Source organism: Aphelocoma coerulescens, chromosome 20 (assembly GCF_041296385.1).
Source record: "Aphelocoma coerulescens isolate FSJ_1873_10779 chromosome 20, UR_Acoe_1.0, whole genome shotgun sequence".
Classification (NCBI taxonomy): Eukaryota; Metazoa; Chordata; class Aves; order Passeriformes; family Corvidae; genus Aphelocoma; species Aphelocoma coerulescens.
Window position 1 is genome coordinate 11,202,303 of NC_091033.1, and position 12,046 is coordinate 11,214,348.

Sequence of the window (12,046 nt, forward strand, 5' to 3'; positions counted from 1 at the left end):
AGCTCACAGGTGTGAGCCAGGTCCTGCAGCAGCAGCAGCAGCACTGGCACCTGACAGGCTCCTGGGGAGCCCCACCAGCCCAGGGAGTCCCTCTGCGAGGCCGGGGTACATAACCCTCATTAGGCTGAGTCCCAGCACAGGAACCAGGGCAACAGTACAACGTGCAGTGCTTGGATTTGGGTGTTTCAGCCCTTTTCCAATACTTTGTGTAACACTTCCAGGTTTGCCAGAGCTCTGCAGCCAGGTTGTCTCTGGCTTGGATGGGAGCCCTGCAAGGACAGGTGCTGGAGGAGTTGTAGGGAGTGATGTTATGGAGCTGTGTACAGAACAGAGGTGGAGGGAAACACTAAACATTTACATGTTTATTATAATTACAATTTACATTACTCCAAAGAGCAGCCCCACTGCTATGTTCTAATTCTCAGCAATAAAGTCCTACAAAAATAAATCCAAGCTTTTACAGTAACCTAGGTCAATGCATAACTAAAAAAAACTTGAGCTATGTAAGGGGTTCAGTCATCAAGGTGCTTTTTCAACAAAATTCCCTACCAACCAAAAACAGGACACATGCCTATAGCAATTTAACCCACTTATTTCATGCAAACAAAGGTAACCCCTCCCTCCCAGCCCTCTCCCCACATACAGATTTTTAAAAACAAAAGAAAAACAACTAAACTATTTACAGTATGGGGGTATAGAGGAAAGAAATTAAACATGCCCAGCTGTTAAGCTTCATTATATGGTCTCCCATCCCTAGTTGAATGAAAACATTCCAAAGTTCCACCACAGTCTACTAGAGTACAGAGAACTGTTTGCATTTGGTGCCGCCTCCGGTGAGGTACAAACCGAGGGCAAACAAGTCAGAGCTTCAGGTCTCCTTCCCAGACAGTCACTACTGCCCAAAACTCTGCACCTGAGTGGGGACATTCACTGCTCCCATCCCACACAGTGTCCCCACACTCCAGCCAGGAGCCCCAAGCCTGAGGCACTCCCAGCAGCCTGCAGCTCAAGGCAGAGCCACGGTCCTGTGGTACCTCCAGCCCAGCACCAGCCCACAAACAGCTGTACAGTCAGAAACACTACTACATGATCAACACTCCAGTATTCCCAAGTGACAATATACACAACTCCTCAGCACCAGGAATCCATTTCTCCAGATACCAAGTGCTACTTCACACCTGCTGCCAAGATCCGTGAGACCAGCAGCACCAAAGGATCCATTTGGTTACTCAGAACAAACAAATTATAGCTGGTTTATTTCAAGTGAGCTTTGGTTCCATGTTAAAACAGCATGATTTCTCTTCTCCAGGGTTCAGAAAAGGAGTCTGACTTTGAGCTTAGACTATAGCAGCCTTGAGAGACCCAGAAAGAAGAACCATGTAAGTTAGTCTGCACTTGAAAAACACAAACCAAAAAAAAAAAAGACACCCTGAAGAAGGTACCCCTGAACACATTCCCTCTTCCAAAAAATATTCCAGCAGACAGTGGCTGGTCCAAAGTAAGTCCAAAATATAAGCAGTAGTACATGAAATTCTGTCACTTGAGCTGAGACAGTAAACAATATGAACCATTTTCCCACGTTAGTGCAGCAGTTGGTTGTTTTCTTTCTATATACAGTTTCATCCTCTCAGGAGAGATGTTTGAACCTATGCAGAAAAAAGGTAGAATTAGATTTGATATTATGGGGTTCTTCTCCCAGGAAGAAGAAAAATAGCAAAGCTCACACCCCTGTATCAGCTAAAATACTTAGCTAGAAACCAAGAGCTGTTTGCTTGAGCTGAGCCTTTTCTCAGACAGGTGAGCCCAAGAAATCAACAGAACAATCAGCATGTTAAACACCATGTTAAACCACTCCTCTCTCCTTCTACCTTAGAAGTATCAGTCAGCTCCAATAAGGAACAATTCTTGATAATCCATGAGACTGGAGAGCAAAACAGGCTGCACAGACAGTTCAGGCAAGGAGTAAGAGACAAGCCTGGCTCAGAGAGTATTTACTCTTGCTAGAGCACTTGCCTCTGAAGTTACACTCTGCCAGTACCAGCTCTGTGAGTGGTTTGGTTTCTCCTCGCTGCTCCACTCCCCCTTCCACCTCGAAATCCACCTCGAAAGCTGCGGCCACGAAGGAACCGTCCAGACACTCCGAATGTCTCTGTATTGAGCTTCCTTTCCTCAGCCCACGTGGTGCGCCTGGAACTGAACAAGGCTGAGGTCAGGTTGAACACAAACACTAAAGAGCCACTAGCTCACTTAGACATAAATCCTCAAACCCCTGATTTTGTTGTGCTGCACTGCAACAAGAACCAGCTGCAGTGTATGTGCTCTAACCCAACCCCTCTGCAGCCACAGAGCCAAGGGAATCCCCATGCTGACACTAAAGGGATGTCTCATTTCTCCAGGCACTTGATAACATCAGTGCTGGCAGTGAAAGATGAAGCTTTCCCTTCATATTCCCAACATTTAACCTAACGCATTTCCACAGCCAGAGCTGACCTCTCTGCCCCAACTCCAGGCTTAGCTCACTCCTGTCTGCACCTTCAGCACAGCGTGACCCTGATGCCTCCTCTCCCACAAGCAGATAAGGAATTTGTTTAAAATCAATGGGTTCAAAGTCAGTACTGGGAAACAGAAATGGAAACTCCTCTATCATAGTTTAGGCAAGTGTATCATATCAGCTGAAATGCTTTTTGTTTGATCCCACTGCATGAAGCTTGGTTCACATCACTTGTGAGCCATCAAATGCATGGCAATACTCCCTGTCTAAAGTCTATTCTAAAATTTTTAAGTAATGAAACCATGTAACATTATGTCTGAAATTTTATGCCTAAAATTCCATTTTAAAACCAAGCTTTTAGAAAACACTCACCTAGATTTCAGTTCTGAAGAAATGTTGTCAAAGAAAGACTTGGATTTATCATAATAGCAGTTGGGCCCCAGCAGGTCCTCCTCTGCATTACCATCATTGTTTTGGGTTGCCACTCCAGGGTCCCCTTTTTCTTCCCCCGTCTCTGCTTTGTCATCTGAAGATAATGAAATGTATTACACCTCCTTGAGGCACACACTGCAGAGCCATCTGTTTTCTTGCTTCCTCAAACAAGATTTGAGATGAAATCATGCAGTTTCTCAGAACAAGTTTGTCTATGCAGTGTTTACTACTAGCTCAGCAATTCATATTTAATGAAGGCACAAACCTTTAAAGTTTAGTTTCTTCTTGAATTCTTTATCAAGTTCCTCTCTGTTGAATTGTGCATTTGCACTTTCAAAGTCAAAGTCACCTTCAAACTTTATTGTATTTTCCTTCACAGTAGTTGGTCTGTTTTGTCCTCTAGAACGGTTTCTGGTTCTCCTGTTTCCTGAAAGCAGGAGAGTTTAAACACTTGGTAACGCACAGGGAGGTTACATGACTTGCTCAAGACCAGAGGAAACCAGGGATAGAACTCAGGAGTTTCTGGCTTCCAGTCCTGTGGTTAGGCCACACCTCTTTGAAAGCAACTTCTGATTTTGGCTGTAGAAGACACATTACAGCAACACTTTAACTTTCTGAGCAGCATTCCTGGATGTCAGTCTTACCACTAAGACAGAGGGCACCCAACTTTCCTTCCAGTGTGCAGAGGGGAAGTCAGAACAAGCACTACAGCAAGAAAAGCTGAGGGAGGTGGGGAATATTATCTTTCCTGTCTGCTCTTCACCTGCAAACACAGCACTGTAATTAGCCTAAAACCTGTCACGATGGCAAAGAGGAGTCTCAGAAAATCCAGCAAAAGACTCATCTACCCACAAAGGGAGCTTGTACTTTGTCTAGTTTCTGGTTTCCAACTGAGATGCTATCCACTCCTTTTTGGAAAAGCTATAACCCCTTGCTACACACTAATTAATTTTAAGACCTGAGAGTCTGAAGCGTTGTTTTCTGTCTTTTCTCATTTTACTTGCGCAGAAACCTCTTTGAATTTCACTTTCTTCTGACCCATGCTTATACTGCCACTTTGAAATAAGAATTCTGCTCTATGGAGATGAGTGTTCCATAGTTCCCCTCTTATAAAATCCCTGGAAAGTCTTAAACAGGCTGCCTCTCCCAGTAAAAATACTTGAGGTTTCAGAGAAATCCAGTTGCTGCTGCCAAGTCACAGCAGCATTGATTTTTATGACATACCTTCAAGTTTCTAGAAAAGGCGCTAGAACTCTGTCCCTGGAATGTTCTGAACTCCTGCGACTCCAGAAGCTGTTTTGTTTGGGAAGCATCTCTGGATGCCCAAAGCTTTCTCTCAATCTTCTGTCAGATAATCCTTCACTGAAGTTAACACCACTTGCCTTCACAGGCTGATGCGACTGTTTAGCGTCAGCTTAACCTACCCGATCTTCTCCTTTGAGGTCTTCTGTTTTCATCATTCACCTGTCCTTGGGTTTGCACAGGTGCTGCCTGAACTGTATCTACTGAACAAGAAGGATAAACTTTAAAGGAGCACAAGAACAACCCCCAACCAGCTGTCTTGCAGTGCACCTTGGAAGGATGCTCAGGCCAGCACTAGGGCTGAGGTGGTGTGTACGTACCGCTCGCCTTGCTGTTGGTCTGCGGGACCTGCCGGGCACTGCGGGGAATCCCCGGTGTCACCTTCACTGGGGGCAGCTTTTGGGAATTCATGCTGTCAACTGGGCCAGTCTGGACAGCCTGCTCTACCATGGGGCTTTTGCGGACTGGGTGAACAGAAGGAAAGCCAGCACCTGGAAAAAATCCCAATGACTAAGTGCCTCTTGGAAAATGTGCCAATGCCATTCAAACCCTGCCCACTTCTAGGGAGAAACCATTTGGTCAAGAATGATTCAAATCCTTGGGTGTGCATCATTACAAGCTAAGTTTAAGTGGCACCAGGTAAGGCACCACTGCCATACAAGTCACGGCTCTCACATCCAGAGCCTCAGTATCAGCAAATATACCCATTTGTTTCTTAAATCAAGTTAGACAAACATTAAACAACCAATCCAGGTCAGTCTCTCAGACAGTTTATACCAAAATCTAATTTCTATGTTATGCAGTATTTTACTTTACACAATAACTTTAAATCTGAAACAAAAATTCACCATTTTGAAACTGTTCAAGAAAGTTTCCCCACTTTGTCAAAAAGGTTTTGCAGTAAAAGCTTAAGCACCTCAGCTATATCCCCTTTTGTAAGCTGCTTTAGAAGTCCTTCAACTTCATTGCTTATTGTTAGAGCTTTCAGACAAAGAAAACCTGAAACCAGACCAGGATCTCAAAGTTACCCTTTTAAATTCCTTCTTGGTCAAGGCCAAAGTGTTACCAAGACTTCTGTTGCTCTTCCATCCAGGCTTATTTATTCACACTACAAAACATGTAAATACTTTTCATGGTTTGGTATACCTTACACCAATTATATTAAAAAGTGACAGTCTTCAGTACTCAGAAGAAACACTGCATTCTAGATTTAATTAGAAGGTTTGGAGTACTACAGGTTTATGTAGTTATGCATAAGAACTGCTTGGAAGTGAACTTTAACTGAATATATTAAAAGAGCAAGAAAAGTGAAAAGCTGAAGAGTTCACACAAACCAAGCCACTGACACTTCTGGGTCACCCAAGTCCACATGAGATATACCCAGTAGGTTACATCATGCAGGTTCCCAGTTAATGTACACCTGGAAAACTTGCAAGGAAGACAGACATATCCTAAGGATTATTGAGTAGGACAAAGCTGATGTGCAAGTTTAACATGAGAAAGTTTCAAAGTTTAGCCAGAGTATGGAGAAACTATGTACAGATAGATGGCCAAAAGCAGAAAGTAAGTAAAAAGCTTCATGCCAACACAAGCATACATGCTTAAGCTAAAAACAGATGAAACGAATTATCATGTTTAAATGCAGGCTGCAACCAGTCTCCCTGATCTGAGGATGGTCAGCCTGGTATCTCAACCTCCTTTAAAGGTTTTACACATAGAAGCAAGCACCCAGAACTGTGTTATTTCTGCTACCCAGGACTCAGGAATTGCTTACTGTTAGTCATGCTTTACTAACTGGGAGTCTGGACAAGGTACAATGCCCCATCATCATGCATGAAGAAATCTACCCTGATGTTTCCTTGATTACAGAAAATACTCCCAAATTTTTGATCAGCCTACAAGGCCACCCACAATTTAAGCAGTGTGTTTTTCTTTCCAAGAAAGGCTGACTAATTCCTCACCCATACCCTATGGTGACACATGTTCCTGGACAGGATGCACCACATTAGCATCTCTAAACTTTATCCTTCTCCTGATACTTACACAAGAGGATCCACTGTTCTGGACTTTTCTTTTCTCCTGTCTCTCTAATTGATACTTCTAGGACAGGAGGAATCGTACTTCATGTAATGAAAGGCAAAAAAACAGCTGAGAACAACCTAGTTCTACTGGCATTACCCATATGAACACTATCATTCTAGGAGGGATTAACAAGAACAGAGTGTTTGCAAGTGCCATGCAGTTCTTCCAAATATTTGGAGTCCTCAAACTGCTGTTACCCTTGGAAGAGAGCTGATGGGGCTCTGAAGACATGTCAGGCTCTGAAACAGGTTGTGGTGACGGAGAAGAACTAGGGCTGGAAGCAGCTGCTGATGCTGGAGGGCTTACCAATTTCTCTAAAGAGATAGAGGGAAGAAGAGAGAGCAGATACATGGATAAGATACAAGGTAGTGAAACATCTGAAGGACTTGGAAAGAGGTACAAGATTCTCTAGAAAAGCATTAGAGCAGTTTATTTATACTCCTCTCTGGGAATACAAGTTCTTTTTTACATGTGATGTAAGGTGTGCTAGGTTAGAAATGAACTGGCCTCAACTGTCATTCCCATTAATTTCAGAAAGAAACTTCAGCTATTTAGTTTGTTTCTTTCATGTGCATGTGTGTGCACGTGCAAGCGAAACACAGGCCTCCTTGTAGTAAAATCATTGCACAAAGTTGTTAGCTACTTATTCACTGCTCCTTGCAGCCCCACACTTGGCAAGGAGTTTGGTATTAGTTACTGTTATTTGGTTTCACAGCAGCTGCATACAAGACCATACCTTTATTCTAGCAAGTAAAGTTTGTACTTACCTAAACCTAAGGAAGCTGCATACTGCTGGCTAAGCAAAGAGCTGGCAGCAAGCTGGCTGTAAGGTGGCATACCTCTAAATGGGCTGTAAGGCACATGTGGCTGAAAGGATGATGTAGAGGCAGAGCCCAGTGAAGACTGTAACAAGACAAAGTACATTTCCATTTACAGTGTCCAGAAGTCAACTTGTTTTGGCAGTGATTCTTTACTTCACGTACAGCATTACTAAAGCTTAAGTAAATTCTGTGAGGGGTTAGTTTACCTCTTTATGTTTCCTGCATTCTCAGCTAGCTCTGGCTTTTGTTGACTGAATTCTTTAATGCTGCTGATACTTTAAGCATTACAACAAAATTCAGGATGCTTCAAATAATCTGAAGATTCCCGGAGACACTGACTTGCCTTCATTTTTATAAGTTTTTTATCAAAATGCAGTCCTTCAATGCCAGTGTTTTATCTCAGCTTTTGATCAACACTTCAGGCTAACTTACTTGGACAATGGCAGGATCTTGTGGCAGAGTATGCTGAGCTTTTGGAGGTTCACAGACAGTGATGTCTTTGATGTCACTTCCTCGAAAAATAATGTACTCATAGATTTCTTCTCTGGGAGGAGCCGGTCTGTCTGTGGGCCGGTCCTCGGTCCCAAAGGATCGCACTGGAGCATGGAAACGGTGACATTAGTGCAGTATTGCCATTGCAGCATTGTGCAAGTGCAGATTTATGCAATTAAAAAGTACTCCTTCAACACTTGCCATTTGTAACAACAACAACAACAACGGCTACTTCCAGAACCCTCAATCTCCTTCTCACACACATCTGTTCCCTCAAATGCCAACTTTTTCAGCAGCCTGTATAAACAGTTTTGTTTACATCAAGCTGTGAAGGTAAAGACCATAGACCAGCTGGAGTGAAGAATCCTACTCCAAACCCGAGGACTTCCCCACAGTGCTGTACTCTCCCTCCCTCCCCAGCAGCTGTCCCATGCAGGCATTCAGCTCCAGACAACTGCACCAGACCACAGGAGAGGCCCCTGAAGCAGCAGGGGGAAATCTTAGAGGGCTTTAGAGCTCAAATCTGCACCTTTGGTTTCATATGTTTATTATGCAGATAGAGGTAGTTTTATCAATGATGAAAACTTCCTATTAAAATTCCCTCTCTACTCCAATGTCACTGGTTTTATGACTAATGTGAATACAAAGCAAGCCATTAGTGATAAATCTAAGATTTCAGTGCTTAGGAGGCTTACTGAGTGCCAGCTACCAGGACACTGGAACAGGCACTAACCAGCAATGTAACACATTAGAGTAGGAACAAAAAAAGACTTCAGCTGACTGTGACAGCTACCAGGTAGAAGCATAAATTAATTTGAGCCATTAAGGAAGAAGAGGTCAGACTGGATTGTTGGCACAGGAAAACAGCACAGTTACATCACACACTGACAGGTGAAAGCTTGAAATTTCAGCCACAAGTTACAGAAGCCCCAAGTTCACTAGTCTGGCTGCTTACTGTCTTTGAGAGGCACACCCAGTTCAGAGGAGCACCAGCATATACTGGCTTGATGCACATTTTCTGCCAATGGAAAAATTCTGTACTGGAGTTCCCTCAATCGCTTCTAACAGGCTATTGTGGAAGTACTGAAACACCTCCACCAGAACATGCCACTCTTCCTGTCACACAGATGAAGGGGGCACCACAGCTTCTCAGGAAAAAGAGCACCAAAAGTGGATGCACTGAACCCCCGTGCTGAGCAGCCCTGGCACATCATGCTGCTTCTAACTTACAAGGAGTGTTGGTAGTTGTAGCCAGGGATACTCAAGGGTCCTGTTCCAGGATGAACAGCTGTAAGCCTCACCCCACCAGGCAGCACTTAGTGCTGCAAATGGTCTTCGTCCCTATTAATACACAGGTGAGCTCCCAAGGAGCAGGTGAATGCCAGAATGTCCCTATCACACTGCTCAGCACCTCAGCTTGCACCTAACAGGAAGGGGATCTTCACTGGTACAAGAACAAGCTGTCAGTCACTTCCTTTCAATGGCCATCTTCCATGAGCTCCTAGGGTAAATAACCTCTCCAAGTTATTTTAGATCTCCAGCTGCTGTTTGATCATATTACAGCTGTAACCCAGTCAACCAGAAGCAGATTATAAACTGAAAGCAATGCTTGTGGCCTTTTGGACATGAACTGTACCACTGATCTCTCTGCTCAAAATGAGATTATTACAGCTCACGGTAAGATGTACTAAAGGCATCCAGGGACTACTGCAGGATCCCACAGCTAACTTGGAAAGCACCATAATCAGCCCATCAACTTCCACATGGACAAACACATGACCTGCAAAGCCCAAAGCTGCCCAGGCAGCCTCTCAGTTGGCTGGTCCCAAGGCTTCTAACAAAAACAGGAAAGGCATGTCCTTGTGTAGACAAAACAGGGCCATGGGAGTTGAGCTTGCCTGCCTCTGCACCTGAGGTGTTTAACTGCTTCTGGCACAGCACAAAGTGCAGCTTTAAGTTCCTGCGGAGGTGAGAAGGGCTGACTCCCATGGAGTTAGTGACTATTGCTCACAGATGAACAGGAAATCAATCCCACACCACTGCAGCTCCTGGTTTACAACACAGTTCCAACTCGTGTAGGGCTGTTGAGCTAAGTTCTGCATGGGCAGGAAGCACAGCAAGAGTGACTGCATGACTGGAAAGCAGAGCTTACATGGATATTTCTTGTTGAAAAACTCCAATTTCTTCAGACTTCAATAGAAGGGGAGGGAGTTTCTGGCCTTCACTGCTGACAGGACACTAGTGGGCTTAAACTTCCTTTGTTTGCAGTATAAGTTTAGCCTCTAACAAGACAAACAACTTTCTTATAGTGATTAATTAAGCCCATGGAATCTCCAGCATTTAAGACACTGCACATATTGAGGTTTAACAAATATAAATCAGCTGAAGTTAGCCTGGCTTCAACTGAGAGGCTGAACCAGATTTCTTCCTGAAGTCTCTCTCACATTTTTTCTTTATGAATGATAGAAGTAAAGAGAATGGCACCTGCATTGCACCTGGAAGTGTTTAAACAGTGGCATCCAGGGTTTAACAACAATTTACCTGAAGTCTGGACAACTTCAACAGCACGTCAGAAATTCATGGCCCTTCGAATGCCTCAGAGATCAAGTGTTTCAAACCACTGACACCACACACAGGGTTGATACTGCTGTGACTGACTTCAACATTGTTGCTACATTTGTAATTCTGACACTAATTTTGCTATAAAGTCTCTAAATTTAAAAACCCCTCTGAGCCACAACGAAAAGCAGGGCTTGCCCTGTAAAGTTAATAGAGGAGCTCTCTAGGTAGGGAAAAATATATTCTCCATCTACTGTAACAACTACTTCTTAGGCATTCCAGTTCATCAAAACTGAACACTGAGAGACCAATAAATACAAGAACTGCCAGAAATCTTATCCAGAGCATATACTTATATCATAAAGCACTTCAATCACGCATGCCTTTGAAACACAGCACTTCAGCTTTGAAGTAGCAAGTGCTATGTGTAAGGCAGAGCTATGCAAGGAACCATTCCTCCTTGCTGCTGGGTCAAGGTGAAGACCTTCCTGCACCTACAGGAAAGGAATTGCATCCTTCCAGCAACCTCTCAAGTACTTTGAGCCAAGTACTAACACAAACAGCTTCACTCATACATTTAAATAAACAGCTACATTCCTAGAGAAAAAGTGAATTTGAGAAAACTCGTGGTTTTAACTTCAGAAAACACTCTAATAGGTGTCAAATAACGTCCAGCATCATATAAACATCATTATACTGGGTAAACACTGTGGCACAGGCTGCCTTGAGGGTAGTTGTGCATCTGGCAAGTCAGTGCCTCCTGCCAGCAAACAGCCTTTCAAAACAAAAGGTGTTTGTTTTGTGGACAACCCTGATAGCTGGCTGCAGGCAATGAAGAACGTGTGAACTTCCCAGAACAAGGAAGGACAAAACTCAGGGAAAGAAAACACCGATGAATATTAGCTGAAGTAGCCAAGCTGGACTTGAAAAGCAGAACAGAAATAAGATCATGTTTGAGGGACTAAACGAGACAGGACAAGTTTTACTGAGATGAAATACAGGAGTTCCCAGCACAGGTGACAACTAAACCCAAATGACACTGCTTCAAACATAATGATCAGTATTTCCACAAGGAAACAAAATGCAAAGCCTCGCTGAGGAGCCAGCAAGGTCGGAGAGCCAGACCTGCGTACGGGTGCCCCACCAGCGCTCTGTGCAGCAGCTCCCACCCTCCTCACCTGAGGAGAGCCCAGTTATCGATCACGGAAGAAACAAAGACACAGCAACAGCACTGTTTTCCTCAGCGCCGGCCTGGGGCCCTGCTCGAGCCGACACATAGCCGGGCGAAGGGAACCGAACCACGCACAGCGATGCCGAGGCGTCACCTCCCCGCTTCTGACAATGGCAAGAGGAGCCAGCGCTGCCGGCAGCACTTCTCCCCAGGAACTCTCCGGGAGAGCCGAGGGCTGCTCAGCATCCCGGGCCCTGCCCGCCCCTCCGGCGCGGCCCCTGTCAATGCTGACTCACGGAGAGCAGCAGCGCTCGGGACCCGGGGCTCCAGCCCCGCGGGTCGGGCGGGCCCCGGGCGCGCTCATTGTTCGCGGCAAGGCGGCCCCCGCCGCGTCCCCTCAGCCAGCGCCGGCCTAGGCCCGCCCGCGCCCCCCACAGGGCCCCGCCTCACCCTTGGCCAGCGCCACGGTGGAGTTCTCGGTGTCGATGGTATAGAGGATGCCCTCATAGCGGATCTGCGCCTTGGAAATCAGGCTGATCTTGCTGCCGATGTAGGGGGTCCCCGAGCTCATGGCGGCGGCGGAGCCGGGGGAGGGAGGTGGGGGGGAAGGGAGGGGAGGGGGGCGTCCCAGAGCCGCGCGGAGCCGCCGCACCGCCCACGCGCACTGCGGAGCCGGGACCCCGCCGCGCGCGCCTT

General features: G+C 45.4%; 1 protein-coding gene across 4 annotated transcripts; it reads right to left on the minus strand.

The window, feature by feature from the left end:
• Positions 1-347: 347 nt before the first annotated feature.
• On the minus strand, positions 348-11,958 carry LSM14B (LSM family member 14B). Of its 4 annotated transcripts, none has more exons than XM_069033895.1 (10): positions 11,801-11,958; positions 7,561-7,724; positions 7,075-7,210; positions 6,505-6,621; positions 4,546-4,716; positions 4,348-4,425; positions 3,189-3,350; positions 2,864-3,017; positions 2,014-2,193; positions 348-1,646 (listed from the first exon to the last, which is right to left on the minus strand). In XM_069033895.1, exons 1-9 carry the CDS (start codon positions 11,919-11,921, stop codon positions 2,022-2,024), a joined length of 1,275 nt encoding a protein of 424 aa, XP_068889996.1. In that variant the 5' UTR covers positions 11,922-11,958; the 3' UTR covers positions 348-1,646; positions 2,014-2,021. The 4 variants fall into 4 exon arrangements, with proteins under 4 accessions (XP_068889996.1, XP_068889995.1, XP_068889999.1 ...); XM_069033894.1 differs by having other exon boundaries at positions 4,348-4,428; XM_069033898.1 differs by lacking the exon at positions 6,505-6,621.
• Between the last annotated feature and the right edge of the window lie 88 nt (positions 11,959-12,046).